This window comes from Schistocerca serialis, chromosome 3, assembly GCF_023864345.2.
Source record: "Schistocerca serialis cubense isolate TAMUIC-IGC-003099 chromosome 3, iqSchSeri2.2, whole genome shotgun sequence".
Taxonomy (NCBI): domain Eukaryota; kingdom Metazoa; phylum Arthropoda; class Insecta; order Orthoptera; family Acrididae; genus Schistocerca; species Schistocerca serialis.
The window spans coordinates 917,881,938-917,908,212 of NC_064640.1; the positions used below are offsets into that span (position 1 = coordinate 917,881,938).

A 26,275-nucleotide genomic window follows, 5' to 3' on the forward strand; every position below is an offset into this window, starting at 1 on the left:
GAAGAGGAATGCCGTCTACAGCTGGTGCCTGATGACCCAGAACACACAACACTGTCCTGTGGGTTGCTACACTGCCAGACATCTGCAGCTGATGTAGCTCCACAGCACTCTGACAACCACTGCAGTAATGAGGGCACCATGATCACCAGATATAGACAGCACTATCTAACATCCGTGTAGCCACCCTGATGCAGCCACTTCCTCATATCCATATGCAAGGTGGCCTTTATAAGACTGCTGCCTGCAGCTCTCTGGCAGTCTGAATCCGAGTCTAAAACCAACCACGAATCCAAGCAATATATGACAAGTCTCTGACAGTGCACACCAGGACTAGGTCTGTGCTAGTGTAAAAACTGATTGTGTCTGCGGTTGGTTCAAACTTTACCTATGGCAGTGTAACATAGTGACAGACTGTGTGCTTTCTCTTGCATCTTCCTGGAACTGTATTCATAGAATGACAATTCTTCTCACAGATCAGGATACACTCTTATATTCCTTTCTTCTAGAAATAAACTTCTATTGTTCCACACTACCTGGGCACCTTCTTGTTTTCTGCGTGCACCACCTCACAGTGGGCTACTTTACGAATATTAATATAAAGATAACAAAATAGTAAACAAATGCTTACTAGTTAAGACCTGTGGTTGGATAAGAGCTTCACTGCTAAACTGGCGAAGCCAATAATTACAAATCGAACTACAGTCTCATTCAAAAAATTCTAGTGTGCTACCTTGCTTTGCGTATGGCCAGGACGATGGTCAGCTCCACACAGGTCTGCTACAGAGCCAGACGTGCTTGAGTCATCAGATCTGGAAATGGTCAGAAACAATATTTTTAACTACTACTCTCCAAAATTGAGTTTATATCTGCAATGAATTTTAAATTAAAATACGTCATTATAACTGAATATATTTTCAACAATGTTATGATGTTGACATGCAGTATCAATACACAAGGAAGATAAAATAATATTCAGAGCTGAAGGGTAGAGTGATAATGAACTAACTACAGAAAACATCAGTCTTTCAAGCATTACAAGCAATTAAATAAGTGGAATGCTCCAAATCAAATAATACCTACTTTTATTTCCAATTCATTTGGAAATTTCGCAAATGAAATGACAACTCCGCTTTTCTTGGATATATTATTTAGTAACAACCGCCTATGCCATGGAGATCCACATAAAATAACACTTACAAAGTGAACATGTCACACTACTTGAATGGCAATGGAACTGCCAGGAGAAAAGCAGTATACCGGTGCAATCAAATGGAAAAGTGATGGAACTTTCAAGCATTTCAAATATTCACAGCCAACAACATTAACAATAAAAACTAACATATAGATACTTTGAACTGCTGATCTGCTGTAGTTATATGCTGGTAATTCACTTATGCCTCTGAAATATGTTGTTCTGATGTTGGTACAGAGTAGATGAGTGGAATGATTTGTGCAAACATATTACTCGTAACTGTGTGTTCTGGGAATGACAACAAATATGAAATTACAGTTTATTTCACAAAGAACTGAGATTCTAAAACAGCACATCAAATCTACATGATTATCATCAAACAATCCATTTCTTTTCTTTGTTTGCCAAATGCAGAATTTATGAAAAGACCAATTAAGAACAGCTCTTAGATATCTGGAAATTATCTGAACAACTCCTTCTGTAACAGATCTCATTATTATCAATTGCAAGAAATCTGCACAATACTAAAATTGAGTAACTAACCACATCAGTCAAGGAAATGATTCACAGTGATATTCACAACATCTGCACGATAGAGAGAAGATGCTTTTCAAATGATGTTACATCTCACCATAAATTACCCACACACAGAACTATGTTGAAACAGATTTTTAAACTATTTTACAGCACAATTTCTTAGTCATTACATCACAAATATCACAACATAAATATCATAACAAGCATATGGACAAAACTACATACACCATAGTTTTTATTTTACTACTGCAATACTGCACTGGAATGCAAAACTCGGAAACAAACATTTCAAATGGACTTGTCAAGCTCTGAACCGTGTACATTATACAAGGAATCACTAGAATCCAGAAATGAACTTCTCAGTGATGCTTGAAGACAGTGTCCAAATTCAAATAACACTATTTCTTAGTAGCACACAATGTTTTAGACAAATCAACATGAAAAGTTATGGTCTGAAGCAAAAGAACTAAAGGATTAATGTAATAATACATGACACTCACACATCAGATAACAGCAAAAAACCCAGCAGTTTTAACTGTGTCTTCATACAATACTTCCACTCATTAGCGCCATTCAATTGAACTTAATGGAACCACAATCAACATTTCAAATGAAGAATTTTCTTAAATTGCTATAACAGTAACATACAAAGGAAGGATTGATGCACAATCACATTTCTTTTGAAACAATCACGTCTTTGTATTTCCAATGAAATGTGAGGCAGGCAGCTATGTGCATGGTGGTCACAATTGTTACCATGCCCCACCACAAGCCCCCCCCCCCCCCCCCCCCACACACACACACCACATTTCCCTCTTTCTCTGTTCTATCTTCTCCTTCCACCCCACTCCTCCACACTAGTGTATACTGTCCACAGACCCCTTGCCCGTGGTCAGTATGAGCTCACCAGTGGCATAACTCTAAGCTGTGCACCTGCTGCCTCCGTCACACCAGTCATCAGCCACCCTTCTTCAATCCTGCCTCCCATTCCCTGCATCCTACCTCCCCTCACCCACTCCACCTAACACAATCAGTCACCCCTTCGAGCTAAGCTGTAGCATAGCACAATTCAGCTGTAGAGTCATACATGTATGCTATAACTCTGAAGGAGGATTTGTCTAAAGTTAGCAAACATTCTCAGTCTTGTTTACATGCTTATCTACAACTCCACACTTTGACTATTCAATGAAATGTTTCCGTACTCCTTTCAGTTTTTACATACCGAAATTACAATGGGAGAGCAGAGATTTGGTTCTATCAGTAACATTTCATGAGGAGCTCCCATTTCTGCCAAATCCTAAATAGTACACAAAGAAAATGAAATGTATGCATATTTTACGAACATAAGTATCAAAACTTTCTGCACTTTAGTTGTTTATATTGATTTTGCCCCCCCTCCCCCCCCCCAAAAAAAATGTATTTCACAGTTAAAAGCTCCATCATAAGGATTTCCCAGGTTCAACTGAGGCTTTCCTCCACAAGCTGGGAAGCAGATTCTCACAACATGCAGGTCCAACTGGTTCATCTGGTCATGATAAAAAACCTCGAGTGAATCTTGAAAACCCTGATGATGGAGCTTTCACTTCAAAATACCTACCTGAAATAAAAACAAAACACAAAGACTCGATGAACTTTTATTCGCAAAACATACATCTTATAGTGTTTTCAAAAGTGGACAGAATTATGGTAGACTAACCAACCCTCTGGTTACAAACAAAGTAATACCGATTTAGAATTTGCACTGCTGTCATTATACATGAGGAGTCTCCTTTTAAATTAATACTGATAACCAGAATGAATCTTTAACTCCATAGGGAAGTAGGCAATGTCAGGTTCAAACTGTGTGCAGTACTGGGATTAGGACTCACCTTTTGGATGCAATGCTCTTACCACTAAACTATCTGGGCACAGCTCACAACCCACCCTCACTGCTTTGATACTGGTAACTTCCACGGAATCTACACTTACAGTAATGGCTGTGGCTAAATGACTGCTTGCAGTTAACAGTGGAATCTTAACATAAGAAAGAAGTTTATAGTTCTATATCTCACTGATGTTCAGCTCATTAGAGATTAAGATAGTTTAAATGAGGATGGAGAAGGTAACTAGCTGTGGTATTTATAAGGAACCATCCAAACATTCACCTGAACTCACTTAGCAGAACAACAAAATACCTAAAATAGAATAGCAAGAATGTGAAATAAGCTGCAATCCTTCCGAATATGAGTCCACTTCACACAATAATTTTGTAATCAGCCATTTGTTTGTGATCTGTGCCAATTTAATGCAGTGCAGTTTTATTAATAGTTATCCAATAAGTCTGAAATGGCTGTAAAAGGGAAACAGGGCAAGAGGAAAGCATAATGACACATTTTCTTAACCAAGTCTTCTGTCGCTTCTTGGTAGAATAACATAATTATCAATTAAAAAGCAGAATATTTTGACGTTCCACAAGATTAATTTATTAAGTTAACCAGACTTTAGCTACTGTTAACAAAGGAGTTACAATACTTGTAAACAACATGAGATGAATAACATCTTTTCCATTTCCCCCCCCCCCTCCCCCTCTCTTTATTTTTATTTATTTAATTTTTTTTTATAAATATTGTAACTTTTTTGACAATGATACTCAGTTGAAGTCTGATGACAGCCTTGTAAACCAAAAACCAGTTAACTAAGTGAATCAATCCTACAGAACACACTCAATGTCGTCCTTTTCATTTAGAAGCATAACAACATACTGACACGAGAGGAGGATAAAACAGTAAATGATCCACACCACCTAGCAAACTATGTGAATGAAAATTTTTCATGCACTGCAGAAAAATTACAACAAAAAAATCCCAAAACCTGTAAATAATTATGCAATAATTACAATGTTGTTATTATGCAATAATTACAATGTTGTTATGACCAATCACAGAGCATAAAGTCAGTAAAACTGTATAAAACAAAAAACAAAAAATAAAGTTAATAGGCATAGATGAAGTACGGATGTGTGCCCAGAAACAAAGCGTAAAGAGTATACAAGCTCCCCTAACATACATAATAAAGGAGTCACTTGCATCATAGAACCTTTAAGGATATTTAAAACGTACAAGAGTTGTGCCTCTGTTTAGGTGCCAAAGTGGCAGAAGTACAGTATCAGCCATAGTAAAATCCACTTTCCCTTGACAAGTATGGGTGTGTCACAGATATATTCTTGTATCTTTCCAGGCCTTTGATACTGCTGACCATAAGAGTCTACTAAATAAGCTAGAATCATTAGATATAAGAGGCATAGTCCGCAGCTCGTGGTCGTGCTGTAGCGTTCTCGCTTCCCGTGCCCGGGTTCGATTCCCGGCAGGGTCAGGGATTTTCTCTGCCTCATGATAACTGGGTGTTGTGTGATGTCCTTAGGTTAGTTAGGTTTAAGTAGTTCTAAGTTCTAGGCGACTGATGCCCATAGATGTTGAGTCCCATAGTGCTCAGAGCCATTTGAACCATTTTATAAGAGGCATAGCTAATGAATAGTTCTGACCATATCTAACAGATAGGGTACAAAGAGTAGACTTCAAACAAGGCTAAACTTATGAACAAGGAAGTTTCCAATTGGCCATTATGAAATAAAGTCACATTGAACACAAAGAAAACAAATACCATGAATTTCAGTTTGAAGAGGAAAAATGACACTGTCAAATTAAATGTATAAGGTACCTCTACAAACTGCACAACAAACACAAAATTTCTAGGAATGAATATTGATTCATAGTTGAACTGGCATTAACATACACAAAGATATATGTAACTCGAAAGTTCTCTCAGCAGCTCCCATGTTATGTGACTAATGTAGGCTTCACAGCAAGACTGTGACTTAATGTACTCCTTGGATACCTATGTTTGTGCTGATAACTATTTTAATCAATGTCTCAGTATATCAATTCAATTGGAAGCAGAATAAATGTTGGTCAGTAGGAAATCTGATTTTGCACTTGAGCAACATTATAATAATATGTACATACAATTCTCAGATATGGAATTTTTTTCCGAGAAACAAATGCGTAAAAAATAAACAAAGTTTTGAAAGTACAGAAAAAGAGCATTGGAAAAACGAGTAAAAATGTAATAACACTCACAGTAAATATACCGTGTGAGTACATTTACTGATCAGTTATGGATGTCAAAAATAACACTTGTAATTACTGTGCAAACTGCTCTGTCCAACTTCAGTAAAATCTGAAATTTGCAAAATACCCCACAACCACTGGATAATTTTGAAAAATAAGAACTTTTATCACTTAAATCAAAGAAGATTTAATGGCACATCCATCCACGCATAATAAACCTGGTTCCTGAAATACCATTTTTGAAAAAATAAGCTGTACACAACAGTGCTATCTGAGTATTTTCAACAAACATAATTAATATATCTGACCATTCATTATTATTCAGATTATTTATTATACTTACTGTTTTGTTTCATGTTTCAAATTGTTAGTTTATATTTTAAACTCTTATTTTTCCACTCACTTTATGAACTGAAAATAATAAGTAACTCATTACTATGATACAAAATCATTACAAAATCTATACAGAAATGCTTAAAACATAATGTCTCAGTAGGATTTCAGATTGTGGCAGATGATTCTCTAAATATTTTGTTTAGTACCAAGCATATTTCAGTGCATTTTAAAACTTGATGAAAAGAATTCATTATATACTAGTGACTGTGGCTTGATTATGTTGTTTAAGTGGAGAATGACATCAAATGATTCAGCAGGACTAGATCTGAAAATCTTCTCACAAAGTTCTTTCAATATCAAAAGCCGTTTATGTCCAATGATTGTACCTGTGCTGTTGAGACTTTTGAGATCACAAGATGAATGTTACTTGTCCTCAGGTATGATGCTCAATATGGTTTTTTCACACTCACCACCCTCTTTCATAGTTTTAAAAGAAACTAATGGAGATTTTGTATTCAGAACTTGAGAATCTCTTCCTGAAGCCGCAAATGTTCTTGTGACAGCATTGAAATCTGTTAAACTAATGCCTGACCACTTCAAAAGATATCCCTGCACAGGCGAAAAATCAATATTAATGTTATATTCTTAAGGTGGTCTATGTGAAAGAACTGTTTTGAGCATCCTACCTGAGGCCAAGGAACTTTTACATCTAGTGACCCAAACAGCTCGACAGGACAGGTACAGCCACGGCATATATATGGCATTTGATAGTGGAAAAACTCTGGGAGAAGATTTTCAGATCTAGTTCTGCTGAATGGTTATGATGTCAATCCGCACTTAAGAAACAATGCAATCAAGTTGCAGCCACTAGTACATTTTCAATTCTCTTTGTTAAGGTTTTCCAATGTACTGAAATATGCCTCATGCAAATCAGGATATTTAGAGGACCACCCGCCACAATCTGTAAATCCTGCTGAGTTTTGTTTTATATTGTATTGTCTGTCATGTATTATGTAAAGAAATTTTGTTCATTTGATGTGCGTGGAGTGCAAAAAATGTTGTTTTAAGCATTTCTGTACAGATTCTCATTGCTGTAATGATTCTGTATCACAAAAATTGGTTACTTATTATTTTCAATTAACAAAATACACATATGTGAAACTGTAAACTGAATTTAAAACATAAAATAACAATTTAAAATACAAAACAAAAAAGTAAAAAATAATTAGAATAATAAGGAATGTTAAGATATTTTAATTAGATATGCTCCCTCTACGATTTTTACCCTCCACGCTGCCTTCCAATGCTAAATTTGTGATCCCTTGATGCCTCAGAGTATGTCCTACTAACCGATCCCTTCTTTTTGTCAAGTTGTGCCACATACTCCTCTTCTCCCCAATTCTATTCAATACTTCATCATTAGTTATGTAGCCGGCCGAAGTGGCCGTGCGGTTAAAGGCGCTGCAGTCTGGAACCGCAAGACCGCTACGGTCGCAGGTTCGAATCCTGCCTCGGGCATGGATGTTTGTGATGTCCTTAGGTTAGTTAGGTTTAACTAGTTCTAAGTTCTAGGGGACTAATGACCTCAGCAGTTGAGTCCCATAGTGCTCAGAGCCATTAGTTATGTGATCTACCCATCTAATCTTCAGCATTCTTCTGTAGCACCACATTTCGAAAGCTTCTATTCTCTTCTTGTCCAAACTATTTATCGTCCATGTTTCACTTCCATACAAATACTTTCAGAAACGACTTCCTGACACTTAAATCTATACTCGTTGTTAACAAATTTCTCTTCTTCAGAAACGCTTTCCTTGCCATTGCCAGTCTACATTTTATATCCTCTCTACTTCGACCATCATCAGTTATTTTGCTCCCCAAATAGCAAAACTCCTTTACTACTTTAAGTGTCTCATTTCCTAATCTAATTCCCTCAGCATCACCCGACTTAATTCGACTACATTCCATTATCCTCGTTTTGCTTTCGTTGATGTTCATCTTATATCCTCCTTTCAAGACACTGTCCATTCTGTTCAACTGCTCTTCCAAGTCCTTTGCTGTCTCTGACAGAATTACAATGTCATTGGCGAACCTCAAAGTTTTTATTTCTTCTCCATGGATTTTAATACCTACTCCAAATTTTTCTTTTTTTTCCTTTACTGCTTGCTCAATATACAGATTGAATAACATCAGGGAAAGGCTACAACCCTGTCTCACTCCCTTCCCAACCACTGCTTCCCTTTCATGCCCCTCGACTCTTATAACTGCCATCTGGTTTCTGTACAAATTGTAAATAGCCTTTCGCTCCCTGTATTTTACCCTTGCCACCTTTAGAATTTGAAAAGAGCGTATTCCAGTCAACATTGTCAAAAGCTTTCTCCAAGTCTACAAATGCTAGAAACGTAGGTTTGCCTTTCCTTAATCTTTCTTCTACGATAAGTCGTAAGGTCAGTATTGCCTCACGTGTTCCAATATTTCTACGGAATCCAAACTGATCTTCCCCGAGGTCAGCTTCTATCAGTTTTTCCATTCGTCTGTAAAGAATTCGCCTAAGTATTTTGCAGCTGTGACTTATTAAACTGATAGTTCGGTAATTTTCACATCTGTCAACACCTGCTTTCTTTGGGATTTGAATTATTATATTCTTCTTGAAGTCTGAGGGTATTTCGCCTGTCTCATACATCTTGCTCACCAGATGGTAGAGTTTTGTCAGGACTGGCTCTCCCAAGGCCATCAGTAGTTCTAATGGAATGTTCTCTACTCCCGGGGCCTTGTTTCAACTCAGGTTTTTCAGTGCTCTGTCAAACTCTTCACGCAGTATCGTATCTCCCATTTTATCTTCATCTACATCCTCTTCCATTTCCATAATATTGTCCTCAAGTACATCGCCCTTGTATAGACCCTCTATATACTCCTTCCACCTTTCTGCTTTCCCTTCTTTGCTTAGAACTGGGTTTCCATCTGAGCTCTTGATATTCATACAAGTTGTTCTCTTTTCTCCAAAGGTCTCTCTAATTTTCCTGTAGGCAGTATCTATCTTACCCCTAGTGAGATAAGCCTCTACATCCTTACATTTGTCCTCTAGCCATCCCTGCTTAGCCATTTTGCACTTCCTGTCAATATCATTTTTGAGACATCTGCATTCCTTTTTGCCTGCTTCATTTACTGCATTTTTGTATTTTCTCCTTCGTCACTTAAGTTCAATATTTCTTCTGTTACCCAAGGATTTCTACTAGCCCTCGTCTTTTTACCTATTTGATCATCTAATGCCTTCACTACTTCATCCCTCAGAGCTACCCATTCTTCTTCTACTGTACTTCTTTCCACCATTCCTGTCAATTGTTCTCTTATGCTCTCCCTGAAACTCTGTACAACCTCTGGTTCTTTCAGTTTATCCAGGTCCCATCTCCTTAAATTCACACCTTTAACAGTTTCTTCAGTTTTAATCTACAGTTCATAACCAATAGATTGTGGTCAGAGTCCACATCTGCCCCTGGAAATGTCTTACAATTTAAAACCTGGTTCCTAAATCTCTGTCTTACCATTATATAATCTATCTGATACCTTCTTGTATCTCCAGGATTCTTCCATGTATACAACCTTCTTTCATGATTCTTGAACCAAGTGTTAGCTATGATTGAGTTATGCTCTGTGCAAAACTCTACTAGGCGGCTTCCTCTTTCATTTCTTAACCCCAATCCATATTCACCTACTATGTTTCCTTCTCTCCCATTTCCTACTCTCAAATTCCAGTCACCCATGACTATTAAATTTTCATCTCCCTTCACTACCTGAATAATTTCTTTTATCTCATCATACATTTCTTCAATTTCTTCATCATCTGCAGAGCTAGTTGGCATATAAACTTGTACTACTGTAGTAGACGTGGGCTTCGTGTCTATCTTGGCCACAATAATGCGTTCACTATGCAGTTTGTAGTAGCTTACCCGCACTCCTATTTTTTTTATTCATTATTGAACCTACTCCTGCATTACCCCTATTTGATTGTGTGTTTATAACCCTGTATTCACCTGACCAAAAGTCTTGTTCCTCCTGCCACCGAACTTCACTAATTCCCACTACATCTATCTTTAACCTATCCATTTCCCTTTTTAAATTTTCTAGTCTACCTGCCTGGTTAAGGGATCTGACATTCCGCGCTCCGATCCGTAGAACGCCAGTTTTCTTTCTCCTGATAACGACGTCCTCCTGAGTAGTCCCCGCCCGGAGATCTGAATGTGGGACTATTTTATTTCCGAAATATTTTACCCAAGAGGACGCCATCATCATTTATCCATACAGTAAAGCTGCATGCCCTCGGGAAAAATTATGGCCGTAGTTTCCCCTTGCTTTCAGCCGTTCGCAGTACCAGCACCGCAAGGCCGTTTTGGTTAATGTTGCAAGGCCAGGTCAGTCAATCATCCAGACTGTTGCTCCTGCAACTACTGAAAAGGCTGCTGCCCCTCTTCAGGAATCACACGTTTGTCTGGCCTCTCAACAGATACTTCTCCGTTGTGGTTGCACCTACGGTATGGCCATCTGCATCGCTGAGGCACGCGAGCCTCCCCACCAACGGCAAGGTCCATGGTTCATGGGGAATAGTGGGGTATATTTTGTCATATTTCAAATTATTACAAATGTTATTATACAGCTTTCAAGAATGTTAATTACATTTAAACTTTTATATGAAACACATTTTTTTTATATATATATCATGGTTTTGAAGTTACTTCCCCTAAACTCAATATGTCAAATTACCTCCTGGGGTGTGTTTTCCCCCACTAAAGTGAAATTGGGCAAAAAAATTAAAAAAAAAATGTATGGTATTATCCTGACCACTCTACATACCTTCTAAGTGTCATCAATATTGTTTATTTACACCTGAGAATGTTCTCTTGTTAGACAATACAGAATAGGTGTTCACTAAAAAATTTAAAACAGGTAAATAACAGTAAAATATGGGTCATTTCACACAACACTTTCACTTTTTTTTTCTATATCAGGGAACCCTTATCCCCAAAGCTCTTCAAGTGTAATACTAACACCTTATCCTCTTTCTGAGTTCAACACTTCAGTTATTATAGATGGACTCTAACTCAAATTTTTCAGGCTAGCAAATGGAAAGTTGTTGCAGTACACCAAATGGAAACCAAACAGTGTCATTATGGTCTCGATTTCAGATGATACTGTGTGTAGTGTGTACAATGGCTGGTAGTGAGAAAGCAATACACATTGTAGTATTACCCTTTAACATTATTAAATAACTTGTTTGCAAAACCAGTGCTACACATGAGGGACAAAGCAAATGAGGTAGAAATGTTTTCAACAGAGTGACCTTCGATTTGGAAGGATGGTGGCTACAATCATGATCTGACCACCCTGATTCAGGTTTTCTGCGGATTCCCTACATTACTTAAGGTAAATGCCAGAATGGCTTCTCCTATGAAGATATGGGCCACTAAATCTCCAATCCCCGTCAAACTAGAACTTTAATTACGTATATTTGAATTATGTTTCTTTGTTGTTCTTGAATTATAATACCTTGATATGTCTAAAAACCTTGTAAAAGTGATCCATAGTTCAAAAGAACTACCACTACTACTACTACTGCATATGAACTCCAATTTCTCTGTCATTGTCATTTAAAGCAAGGCATTAAACATAAGCTTTCAAAATGACTTTCCATGACACGCAACACCCTCTCTTTTCGTGACAGCCACTGAATTTGGATGATCATCTGAGATGCTATCACACTTACTAAACGATCCCTTGAAAACATGCACCACTCTTTTGTCAGTCGTCATGTCCTCTATTAATCCTAACTGGTTGACAGTGCCACACTGCTGAGGAATACTCGAGAATCAGTTGAACAAGAATTTTATGAGTTACCTCCTTTATGGGTGAGTTACACTTCCTTAAGATTCTACCAATGGGTCTCAGTCGTCCATCTGCTTTTCCTAAAATACTTCTATGTAGTCATACCACTTTAGGATAATCTGGACACATCCTCGCACATATTTTCTGCTGGTTGGTCATCAATTGTGTAATCCAACAAGAATGTGTCTTCCCACTATTTATGCACAATATGTTACATCTGTTTATGTTGAGGATAAACTGCCAGATTGTACACCAAGTGTCAATCTTATGTAGGTCTTTCTGCATTTTACTACAATTTTCGGGTGTTGCAATTTCCTGGTATACAACAGCTTCATTTGCACACAACCTTATGCGGCTTCTAAAAGTCAATAAAAACAATGGATCACTGCAGGCAGAATCCACAAGTAATCCTATAGTGGAGGTTTTCATTCTCCAAAAGTTCACAAGAAGCAAGGATAAATGTGTTAAATTATTCTGCAAACATAGTAACATAACTGATTTACTTTATACAAATGTGCGCATTTGTCTGATGACCTTTTTGAAATCAGGAATGACCTACACCATTTACCAGTCACTTTAATGTTTGTTGCTCAGGCAACCAATGATAAAATGCTGCAAGTTCTTTCGTATAATATGTGTAGATAATAATTATTATTTGTTCACTGACTTCACATGAAATCAAAATTTCTTAGGATTTCTTTTAAGATTGGTAGATTGAATTCTTAATTCAAATCCGTAGCATACTTCTCAGACTGCTCTCCTTAAATTCATTTTGACTTCACCTAACTTTTGTTTGTCAACAAGGCTTTGCTTGAATTTAAATCCATGATTAAACTCTCTTCACCTAGATAATCTGACATTTTAACTGCTGCACTTGCTAAATAGAAATATCTGCCAACCTGCTTCATCATTCCTTTTAACACTGGCAGGAACTGATGATACAACAACCTTATGGACATTGATTCCTTCCTATAAGTTAACGGCACTGAGAAGCTCAAGCCTGTTAGTCACCAAAAAATTTATGACAATAGCCTCAGAAGTCAGGTCAGTAAGTGACTGTTCATGGTCACAATATTTAGAACAAATTTGCACAAATCCCTTTCCCTAAACCTCCCACTAATTCCACAGCACAATCAGGAAATTTATGTCTACAGTGTCAAAAGTTTTTCTGAAGCACTAAACTACAATCCCAACACAGCACTACAACTCTTCACCCGACAGTGGCATCTGAAATCATTGCAGAATCACCTGAGGAGCCAGTTCAATTTCTCTGCTTAGCTTAAAAGTAGAGGACTTTGATCATTCTGTGCATAATGAGCAGATCTAAAATTATGCTTTCACTCCATATGCAAGGAAAGCAGTCATCACTTCAGCTTGTTGTCCGAGGAAACTGACTGTGGTTTTGGAACATAGGTGGCAGATGTCTTTCATGCTGAGAAGTTCCCAATGAGCACATGGCTGTACTTAATTGTGGTTGACAGCACCTCCTCCACATTTTGACAAAACTTCCTAGAATTCATACCAAGTGCATCTGGTCTTCCTTCCCGAGCTACTGCAATTTTCCTAATGGGCTTCATTAACCACCTAATGTTGGAGATCCCAATAATCAGCACATCTACCCTCTGCCCTGGACCACATCTTTCAAAAAACTCAGCTCCGGTCCTAGCAGATTAGGTGTACCACACTGTCTTAGGTGTGTTCTCAGCCACGTGGTGCACCCTGTAGTTGTTAGTAATGCATGAGGAAACAGCCACATGGTCACTATCAACCATCTGCCTTCCCCTGAGAGATTCAGGACCCTGGCACAGTACTCTATTCATATGAAAGTGAAGACAAACCGGCCAGGTCAGATGCAATGGAATACACAGTAACATCAGTGTGGTCCCAAGTAACACAGGAGGTACCAAAATGGTAACAGCTTTTGCTTCATGTGCCCTAACAACACTGCAGACAAGGGTAGTGGATTGAATCCTATGAGCACGTACGCTGTTTTGCTTGTGTCCTATAACCAAGATGTGTAAAATCCTTTGGTGCAAGTGGTTTTCAAGCAGTTATATACAGGGATCATCATCAACTGGATTAATAAACAGCTCAGTAAATCTAAACTGTGCTTTTAAGAAAATGCCTAACATAAGATACTACCAAAATGATCTGGTGCATTTGTCTTTATAATAACCAAATTCCAGGGCTTCACATGATCTGCAGCATACTTTAATCCAAATATCAGCTCAAAACAACCAATGCTGTCATTTATCAGTTGAAGGTGTTTTCTGTTGTCTCTGGCACCTTGAATGAATTCTTAAGCATAGTTAAATTCAGTACATGTTGAAGAACACCTCACTGTCAAAACAGAAACATTTAATACCCATCCCCTGCATTGTGCACAGTATTTTGCAATTTCTTTAATACAGCTTACCATATTCACTTATCACTCCATGAATAAATTACTGTTGAATGCACATGCACATGCCTTTGGAAATGAAATGAACGAGCACTCAAGTACTCAAAATCCTGTTACACCTTGTAATTCATGTTCTCTTATTGCAGGCAGCCCAACCTGTTTTCACTGGAGATAAACAGGTAGTGGGGATAAATCTGTGCATTCTCAATACACTGACTGTTGGCACTAATTCACCATGGCTACCACATGATTATTGCCTTGTTATGCAGTTCTACAATAACTTATAATTGTATTTGTGTTAATTTACAGTGAACACACATTTGTATTTACATAAACTCCATTTTAATTGACACAGTAACTATTTTAATGACAAAGTTTTTTCCACTCTTTCTAATGTTGAACATTAGTTAAGGACTTTCAAGGATTTTTTAACAGTTTACAAAACACTGAAGTTGATAACATGAAGGAGTCTACAACAATCTGGACTGATAAATAGAAATTTGTCATTTAGTTTTGTTCCTCTACCATTTGAATAACTAATGTTTTGGAATGCAATTTTTCTTTTATCTATCATTGATACAAAATTGTTCAAGAAAAGTCTGACTATGAGGCTATTCAGCCATTCAAGTGAATAACTTATATTCATTTTCCCCATCAGTAATCACGAGGAGATGAAATACTGCACTGTTAATTATCTTATCCATTTTGTCTAACTTACTAAATTTGTTTTCACATATCATGATGGAATAATTGTGATCAAGCATTAAGGTTACTCATTTCCCAAATATCTAGCACAAAAAAGGCATTAAAATTACTCTTTCCAAAATTTTGATTAAACAAGAATGAACCATAAAGGGATACTTGTTAATGAAAGGTCTGAATCATAAGAGAAGCCAAAACGTTATGACCCCCTGCAGAATAACATGTTGGTCCACTTCTTGAACGTAACACAGCAGTGATTCTTATGGCATAAATTCGGCAACTACTTTGTACTGTGCACCAGATGTCTGCACACACATCATACAATTCCTGTAAATTACAGGATGATGGTTTGTTGGCATGGAGATGGGACCCAATAGTACACAGATGTGTCTGGGTTCACAACATACAAACTTTATTGTTCACATTTCAGCATAAAATTACTATCATGCTCTTCAAACCACTGTAGCACAATTCTGGCCTTGTGATGTGGACATTTATTCTTTTGGAAGATGGGATTGCCATCACAGAAGACATCAAGCACTAAGGAATGCAAGTGGTTTTCAATAATCACAGAGTTCACAGATGGTACGGTGTCTTCGAGTATTACCACAGGTCCTCTGGAAGTGTATTCTGTTGCCACCAAGAACTTGCTTGCATGGCATGGTACAGTTTTCAAGTAATTGTTCATTAGGATGATGGCATATCAGGACACAACCATCAACCTTATGTAACATGAAATATGATTCATTTGACTAGGTGAGACATTTGCATTAACTCACAGTACAGTCTCGATGTTCCCATGAACACCACAATTGCAACTGATGAGTTGTTGGGACAACAACAGAGCACATAGAGATTGCTCCCAGTGGAGACCCATGTTCAGTGGCGTGCAGTAAACAGTGTGCTTGGAAATACTTGGCCTGCACCAGCATTGTACTCTGTCATCAGATCTGGCATGGATTGTCCCCTATTCTGCTTAACAGAGCAGTGAGCCTCTGAGCTCAACAGTATTACTCAAGCACATCAGAAAAAAATTGTCACCCTCCAGAAGACATGCTAACACTGTACCACACTACATCTAGCCTTGATAAAGACTTCCATTTGACATATTTACTCCTTAAAATGGAGTTGAATAACTGTCTGCTTCCCACCAGTATACTTGGTATTTTACACAATACCAAGAAGTGCATAAGAGCAATATTTCAAGTTACACAAGACAGTAATATTACAGTTTGACAATGAACACTGAGTAACATGAAACCACAAATCAGATTAATGTAGAATCAAAATCTAACCAAATACTCCTGTCATTCAGTTTTGAAACTATTTTTACTTTGCACAAAACATTTACATAATCAATATAAAAAACAACTCATTGCCTATTTTGTGATAAGGGACACATCACTTTTTTTTTCTTTCTTTCCATATGTCAAAAATATATACACTGCACATTACTGAGCACCTAAAGATACAGCTGTAATTATAAATTACTACTGGCAGATACTACAGTAACTTGCCAATTCATGCCACTGTTGGTGCTTATTAAATTACTTGCCTCCTAAAACAATCTCAATTGTGTAGTCTGGGGACAATGATAAAATTCTAGGTCAGCTATCCTGACAGGCTTACCCCCAAACAAGAGGGAGGATGTAGGACCTACTAATATAAGATCCACTGAAAACAAGATGTTAATATTCTGTTACTGACACCCTATAGAAATATAGAGAAAATAAACAGCATTACACATTTTAGCATAGTATTCAGACAATGCTGCACAGAGTAGCAGTGCAAAACATACCAACAAATACACTAGTCATCAAAATATATTTGTTTTTGACAGTATTTGATGAAAAGACAAGGGAAATACTTGTAAAATAAAATTTTCCATATTTAGTGGGCCCATTAAATTAAGCAGTCACTTTTTAAGACACAAATCCCTCAAAATAAAAGTACTGACCGCATCACCTAAACCTGCAGGCTTCATGTAACACAATTGCTGCTATTTTACTAGCTATTATCATGAGGGTGACAGCCATAGATGATAGTGCAAATAATTAAGTTCTGAGACATTGTGTCACTGTATCCATTACCATGGAAATAATCCTTGTTGTTGAAATTATTATAGACTACTATTGTTGTTGTTGTTGTTGTCATCTTCAGTCCACAAACTGGTTTGATGCAGTTTTCAAAACTCTTCATCTTGTGTTAGCCTCTTCATCTCTGCTTAACTACTGCAAGTTATATACATTTGAACCCACTTACTGTCATCCAGCCTTGTTCTCCTTGTGCAATTCTTATCTTTCACACTAACACCCCCCCCCCCACCCCCACACACACACAAAAAAATAAATAAATAAATAAATTCTCCGAATTGACTATATTGACTATTCCCTTATACCTCAGGATGTGGCCCACAGATCAATCCCTTCTTTCAGTGATGTTGTGCCATAAAATACTTTTATTCCAAATTCAATTCAGTACCAAATGTTTCTATTCTCTTTTTGCCTGAAATGTTTATTGTCAATGTTTCGCCTCCACACGAGGCCACTCTTTGAACAAATACCTACAGAATACACTTCCTACCTTATAAATTTACATTCGGTGTTAATAAATTTCTCTTTTACAGAAATGCTTTCCTTGCTAGACTTCAGTATACCTATTCAGATTTGCGGAAGCATGAACAGTGTTATGGGTCTGAGGTTCATTTAACTACTAAACAACCCAGACAAGCCTGATAGCAAATGCTCTAAAATTACATCCACTGATGTAGAGTGACAAAACTGGAGCCTTCAATAAATGAACTAGAAAACAAGTAATAAAACAAATAAGAAATTTATAGCACAACTACGATATAATATTTGTGAAATTAGCAATATCAAGATGGGTACATGTGAATGAATTAAGCTTTATGAAATAGAGCAGGTGCTGAAAATACACACAATTATGTCCCCTAGCTCTCACAGAAAGGAAAAAATATAGTTTAGGCAGGTGTTTTTCTTTCAAGAAAATGATTTAAAAGTCAATATTATGCAGATTACACAAAAAAAAAAGGATCAGAACTGGAACCTTTTTATGCCTACTTACAAGTTGTCATTTGTCTGCCACAATATTAAAAATTCTTCTCCCCCCCCCCCCCAAACTATCGTATGAGCACCCTTGATCCTACACAAGTATTATGGATGACATATCAAGTGAATATTAAAGTCGCAGTAGCAGTCATCCCTCCTGTTCTTCAAAAAAAGGCTTGTATATTCTTTGTTGTCATTTCATTCAATACTCCTACACAAACTATGCCTGGCATAACACTGCTCTTTCCAGTTGCTGGCTTTAGTGAAGTTAAGTCAGTTTTGTAGAATACTGACATTCTGGGCCAAAGGAGCTCAACAACCATGTTTTTGTCAGTATAAAAAAAAAAAAATCTCAAAATGTTTAAAAAGTTGTGGATAAATGGGAAGGGGGTAATCAATAAAGTGATTGTGGAGAAGTTCCATAGCACAACCTGCTTCATTTTTGCACTGTTTTGTTATCTGGGGCTTCACTTTACACCATTTCAAGGATGTATAGTTTTGTGCAAATCTCATACTTCTCATTAGTTACTATGTCATAAAATTTCAAGAACAAATACCAGAATAGTGTTATCAGAAACTATCATCTCCCTCAGATGAAATGACAATTTCCAGATGCCTTTTCAGGCATGAGTATCCATCAATTAAATGGAAAAAGAAAGATTATTTTACAATATCCATGTTTCACTGTATGCATATGACGATAAGGCAAAACAATTGTGAGCACTGCCAACTACGAGACTGAATGTTGTCTGATGATACTGTGGGCACCTGACACTGTAAGGAAAGCATAAAAGTGGAGCACAGACAAATGGGGAACCATTCTAGCAACAATATGGGCCACAACTGGAGAACTCCATTGACATGAGCGTAGCTGGTTAACTGTTTGCTACTGTTGTGAGAATCTGTGGAAAATGGTTAAAACATAGTGAAACCACAACTAGGCGACAAGATGCTGAGTATCCATACCGCATAACAAAATGTGGAGATTGGATGTTTGCCCGTTCTGTGAAGCAGGATCGGTAACAAACTGTAGCAGATCTCATGACTGAGTACAATACTGCTGCAAGCACAAGTGTTTCAAAGCATACTGTTCAGCACACACTGTTGGAAATGGCACTCCGCAGCAGATGATCCCTACATGCTTCCATGTTGACCCATCATCATCATCAATTATGTAAATTTCTTGAAAAACGCGCAATGCCATGGACTTAGGCCAATGGGAGCAGTGTTATCATGTTATGGGAGATATTCGCCTGGGCTTCCATGGGACCTGTCATAGTAATCAAAGACACTATGGCAGCTTTGGACTTCACGAACATTATTGCAGACCACCTGCATCCCTTAATGTTTAATGTCTTCCTGATTAGTGACAGCATCTTCCAGCACTAAAACTGTTAGTGCCACAAAGCCAGAGTCAAGCTACAATGTTTTGAGGAGCATGACAGTGTACTCACTTTGATGTCTTGACCACTAAATTCTTCCAATCTGAAGTCAATGAAACACATCTAGGACACTATCGGGTGCCAGCACTACACCCAGAAACTAGACATCTGGTGTTATATAGGGGGTTGTTTGGGTGAGGAGACCAGACAGCGAGGTCATCGGTCTCATCAGATTAAGGAAGGATGGGGAAGGATGTCGGCCGTGCCCTTTCAAAGGAACCATCCCAGCATTTGCCTGGAGCGATTTAAGGAAATCACGGAAAACCTAAATCAGGATGGCCGGACGCGGGATTGAACCGTCGTCCTCCCGAATGCGAGTCCAGTGTGCTAACCACTGCGCCACCTCGCTCGGTTATATAGCTTTGGAAGACTGTCAAGAATTTATTCTATCTATGGCACACAGAATTGTGCTGTACTGTGTTCCAAAGGTGCACCAACACGCTATTAAACAGGTGGTCATAAAGTTCTGGCTCATCAATGCATATTATGCACAAGAATGTGTGACTCCTGCTTCAAATGCCTGTAGAAGGGTGCAATAAATGATACAGTAATTTATCATGTTTGACATAAATTTGAAGGTGCTTGGAAACAATGGGTAGTGTAAAAACCAATGTTTCCTTTTATTTTCTTGGGACAAAAATTACAAAAGCATTTTGAAACGCAATTACCAGTTTTGTTCAACCAGTGGTCAGCGTCAGACTTTCTATACATAAAAAAAGAGATTATTGTTGTCTCTTCTATTTTATCTATGAAATAGTCTGATGATAAGCACTGGCTGGTTGGATTTCATGACTGCATTCTGGAATGTTTTTGTGAGTGTTGTCACAAGAAAATAAAATAAGATTAATCAATCACTTCTTCTCCATGTACAATATGCAATGTCTTTTTAATAAAATGAATGTAAGTAATAGGAGCCAAACAGTTTGCATAAATATGGTTACACCACTGTTTACATTTTTTTGTATCCACACTCATTAATGCATGTCAATGCTATTGACTTTCATATATCTTGTGGTAAGACCGCAGTTTTCCTTAACCACTATTATGAAGTCCTTTCACACTCTCTCTCTCTCTCTCTCTCTCTCTCTCTCTCTCTCTCTCTCTGTGTGTGTGTGTGTGTGTGTGTGTGTGTGTGTGTGTGTGTGTGTGCGCGCATGCATGTGTGTGCAAAAGATCAAATCCTCAAAGGACACAGTGCCTCCACACATATTGAATAATTTCTCATGCCATTGCGTTTCGGACTATTTTAGTTTCTTCCTCTGAAATGCTCATACATTCCCACTGGACATCGTCAGTATCAAAGGACGTCTTTTTTGGCACTTGCAAGTCTATAAGATCATCTGCTGCACATTTTTGTTATTTACATGAATTAATTATGAAATCACTAAAATTCTTGACAAGGCAGCCCTCTTCTCAATTACATTTGTTTAAAAATGGCTGCTGCATCCACTGTTTGCAGGGTGCCTGTCTCATGACCCCTTCATGAGCAAAAACACAGTTTCAGGTTCAAAACATCATACGCAGTGATGAATGTAGCTTGTGCAACCTGTATTACCTTCTGCTGATGTAATTTTTCTTTTTTGTCTGCACCTAAGCTGCCAAAGAAGAAGAATGTACAACACTGTTAAAACAGTTAAGGAGGTGTGGTATTTGGAGTGACAGATCTGTTGTTAGATGCAACATTTGTAATGCCCCATTCACAGTTGATGATAAGCACCAATAAATAGTGTTCAGCTACATGCAGAAAGCACAAACTGTGCCAAGAATAAGGAACAACAACACAGCAACAGTATCGTGAGACAGCAGTTTATTAGTAAGGCACTGACATCTTCATGTTAAAAAAGTAGAAATGAATGATTTATCACATGGCAGTGGCATTTCTAGCATGTGGTATTCCTCTTTTCAAGTTCAACAATGCCATTATGAAAGTATATCTTGGTAAATATACCAGAAAGTCTATTTGCAATGAGACTAAGAAAGAACTTTATATCGTCAGCCTCTGTATGATCAAAGCGTGTCAAAGTTCAATCAAGTAGCAGTTGATGTTCCAATGCATTTTATTCTAATGAAATCACTGACAGGCAGAACAGGCATGTACTGAATATTTTAGTGGGAACCCTGATGGAAAACAAGTGAAAGTAATGCTATTGTTAACTTGCTTTTTGACAAGACATAAGGCCACCAGGATGAAAGTTTCAACAATGCATGTCTTTTGCGACAGTTTTAAGAAGTGAAATATGCTAGAGTGTGGCTAGTGCTTCCAGAACATTTAACATTTTTTAATCTGAAGTCTTATGCCCTGTAACTTAAAACACATGACCCACATCATGCACCTATTCATCAAGTCTATGAGCCATCAAAATGATAAATAATCATAAGTGAATGAATTTGTTTCTTGCATTAAGAAAATCTTCAAAACAGTTTCTGTTAGAATACACAAGTACATATAGATTACAGGAATTTATTTACCAACTTCCCTCAGCGTCACTAGATGGCATATTTAATTGCAAGCTGCAGTGTTTTGCTGTAATAATGTTCATGTTTTTTGAATACTTCAGAGGCTTTGCTACATGATTTTTTTTAGAGGGTTAGAAATGCTTAAGAAGTATCAGCTAAACAAGAACTGCATGATTAACTTCATGCCTTTCACCATGGAAACCCCTTCCTGAGAGAACAACTTTGTGAAAATTGGAGGAGTGTTTTGAGAGAAACGCACAGTGGGCCATTATGAGATATGTGAAGAATGAACTTTAACCTATCTGAAGAAATAAGTGCCAGCAAATATTAGTCAAAAACCTTGAAATGGAGGATATTGATTACCATTTGAACACAATGCACCTCTCATGTCTGACGATGTACAACATTCCTCTTCTGTTTGACTGTAAATAGAGACTCAAAAATACTATACTGAATGGCACTTGTTTCGGCAGTTTTCTGAATGAGTGACTGAAGTAGACCAATGTGTTCAGAGATGCGGTTCACTGGATTTTCAATGTCTGAGTAAATTCCCTTTGGAGGTTTGTGATTTAATGATGTATAGTCATTCCATGATATATTTCTGAATTTAGACTTAGTACCTTTTTCATCTAAAATGTTGCAACTTTTTTATACCCTTACATTATATATATACATTTTTTGCACCCAGGATAAATCTACTTGTCAGAAATCAGTTATTAGTACTCTGAAATTAATCTAAAACAAAAATTACTCCCACTGTGTACAAATAACCTACAATTTAATAATAAAGGGGAAAAATAAAACTAGACTCACCTCTTAGGCTTGCCCCTGTTAGAGGCTGCCTCAGTATTACAATTTCGTGAGTTCGTGTTTGGTGCTTCGAATCTGGGGAAAAAAAGGAAAAAATTAAATTAAACAAGTGATGACAGCATATGTAACCACACAAGAAAAATGTTTATCAGTTACTGCAAATGTAAACATATGTATAAATTTACACTTACTTATCAAACATGATGCAAATTGTTACACAAGCAGTCCACTACATAAGTTAGGTGGCACAGTTACTTATGTACATGATTTTAGTATGAAGGATGAAATACGTGCTACCTTACATGTGCACAGAAGAGAATTTACAATCGTTTAACTCATATCAGAAAGAAGGGAAGTTTCCCACAAACCTGTCACTAACTGATTTTGGTAAAGGACTTTCCTTTTAATTTATAATCCTGTCAATGGTCTGTTGGATTCAAAAAGATTTATCCCTAAAATACGAACAAATAGTATTAGTAACAATTGACTTGCTTGCAGATCAGAAAGAAAAATGAGTTTACAACTTGAAGTGTCTTAACCACATGTTCTTCAGTCTTCTTACGAACGAGTTTACATGAGAAACATTAAATACTTTCCGCCAAAACGCTCTATGTCTGCCCCCCCCCCCCCTCTTCCGATGATTATGGGGCAGTAATACAATTAAGTGCGATTATACTGAAGGCGATGCAATTTCTCTCTTCTTTTGTTGGAAATCGTGGAAAAACTACGGGATATCGGAGAAAGAAAATTACAGGGATCCATGGTTCTCATCTATTGTCATTAAGCATCCAAATGATACAAATTCTTCAGAAAAATCTTTGGCGCTTCCTAAAACAAATACGTCACGTTCGTGACTTTATGCAGCTATTAATCTTAATTTTTTCCTCGTATATGGCTTTCGCATGTACAGAGCCTGTGTAAACTGATACATTTCATCTACTTCACAAAAAATTACCGTACCTCACTCACAGCCACAGCGAGATAACAAAGTTGGCACCGGTAAGCAAGTACAAGGTACCCTCCAATCGCTCAGAAAATAAGGAAAAATAAGTTATTTGGGAATTATAATTGCAATAAAATTTTTTTCCTCCGGAATACGTCATGTTCCTTACTTACTTATTACGCCCCACAAAAACGAGCGAACCAAATAGCCTCATCAGACACGTATTAGCAAATCAATAGCTTTCGCTCACACTGGATATGTTTCCGCAAACAAATCTCTTCAAATGCTTTCGATACATTGCCGCCGTTTTTAGAGCTAGCGATCTTTTAATGAGATCCATATCAGCAGTTTCCTTTAGATTTATTAGTTACACATATAAGCGTCATTTACCTAAATTAGATCTTCACTCATTTGTGTAAACTGAGCAGCTATAAATTATTAAATTAAAGTTAATGACCTGAAACGCTTCTCGCGAACAGACTGCTCAACAGCAATAAATACATCACAAAGTCGATCCTGTTGACAAAGCGATTTTTGTGAACTTCGTTTTACACTGCCACATCAGATCTAAGCGTCAACAAAGAGTTATCAATGGCACTCCGCAAGGAACCTTACCTCCATTAGTTCCATTACTTTAGATTCTCAACAATGTACGAAGCCGAAGTGTCAACCGTACTATCCGAAAGACCAGCGAAATAGAGGCAGTGGTGCCAACAGGCGCTGTACACAGTTCGTGTACATTCTAACAGGATAGCCAACTGTACTGTCCGACAGAATGTATTGACAGAACATTAGCCATAAACAACCACGCTTTCATTCAGGATATCCGAAAAGAAGCACTCGTACCATGCACTCTGGCATACCCATTGCCCACTGCGTGACGTCATAAGTTACCTCGGTATTGATCGCCTCTGCGCTATACCAATTGAGAGAATCAATAAACGAGCTGTAAGGAGCTGTTCATGGTAACAAAGTTTAAGAACAGGCTTTTTGCTGGTGTTATTCAATTATCATTATCCTATAGTTGCTTTAGATTAAGCCTTGTCTCATGAACTACCGGGTTTACAACTAATGCGTCGCAGAAGAACTTTATCAATTAAGGTTTCTGATGCTCCTTCGTGACTAACACCATTACGTATTACCAATTTATAAAAAATAAAATCCACGTAAAATTACGTTTATGAAACGTAAATAATATTTAACTGTACGGAATATGTTCGCTTCATTCAATTAAATGGACACCGTGTGCTTCACGTTCTCTTGTTTCTGAATGATACGTTTAAAACTGACTAATTCAGTGTCAGTGTGCACATAATGATCAAAAAGGTGGCTTGTCAGGGTGACTGATAAAGCAACCGACACAACATTTTATATCTGTCATGAAAAAATCGATAAGGGTACCACTGTGAAACGTCTCATTAACCAGGTGACAATCACTGACCACTCCCCCTTCAAGACAGTTAAAAAACCTTGTAAAATACACAACTAAAGAAACAAAATTAGCCTTTCTCTTTGCATAATCTGCTCTGTTCTCTTGGCTTTCAGAAAACATCAAATACTTTTTGTTCTGCACTAAAATGTTCGAAAAACGTTCTACATCTATTGCATATCTGTGGAAGTGCATTGGCTTAGATTCAAGGAAAGCAGAGACTTAAAGAATAAGGCTTAAGAAACTAGAAAAATAGCATTATCGCAAAATATTAAGCAAAATACTGGAAGTACATTCATTGAGTGCACATCTTTGAAGCCGAAATCTGAAGCTAAGTAACATTCAATACCATGTTACTCTATCCTGAGCTTTATAAAATGGTGGGATCATCCTCAGAATACTGTTCACAAAGCAGTTCAGACTTCACTGCTGGAGCCCGTCCCACTTTTCAACAGAGAGCCCATCCCCTAAACCATGAGGTTATCCAGTGTGTAACAACAGGTTCCTGCAGTAACACATTTCAAGTTTCAACTGGTCTCAAACATGCTCAATTAGGTACACATCAATAGATACCACAGATTTTTGCTTATTCCTGTCTCCTGGAAGAAGTTGATAATGAGGTGGATGCAGTATACAGGAGCACCTCTCAAACGATAAAACCATCACTGAAAGGTCAGAGTATACAACAGTCCCGATATTGTAAAGCCATCAAACTATGATATTGTAAAGCCATCAAACTACCCTCTACAAAAATGGTAGATGTCCAACAACCAACCATACACGATACCAAATCAAAATATGATTGACCCAACTACCTGTTGAACATGCAGGACTGCATGTCTGAGATATGCAATGGTGCCTCGAAGCCTCCACAACTCTTCTATGGTGATCATAAAAAATCAGACAAATAGACATCTCATCAGTGAAGAGAACATGACATCATCAATCTGAACTCCATTCAAGGTGCAATCTTCTTTG

General features: G+C 37.5%; 1 protein-coding gene across 3 annotated transcripts in view; it reads right to left on the reverse strand.

Moving 5' to 3' along the window:
* The window catches only part of LOC126471177 (protein sickie-like), a 749,505-nt gene that overhangs the window by 155,252 nt on the left and 567,978 nt on the right, over nucleotides 1-26,275 (reverse strand). For all 3 annotated transcript variants that reach the window (XM_050099283.1, XM_050099285.1, XM_050099284.1), the window contains 2 exons: nucleotides 22,929-23,000; nucleotides 731-809 (listed from right to left, as the gene is read on the reverse strand). In XM_050099283.1, coding sequence (XP_049955240.1) covers nucleotides 731-809; nucleotides 22,929-23,000 — 151 coding nt within the window. The remainder of the gene's footprint in view (nucleotides 1-730; nucleotides 810-22,928; nucleotides 23,001-26,275) is intronic.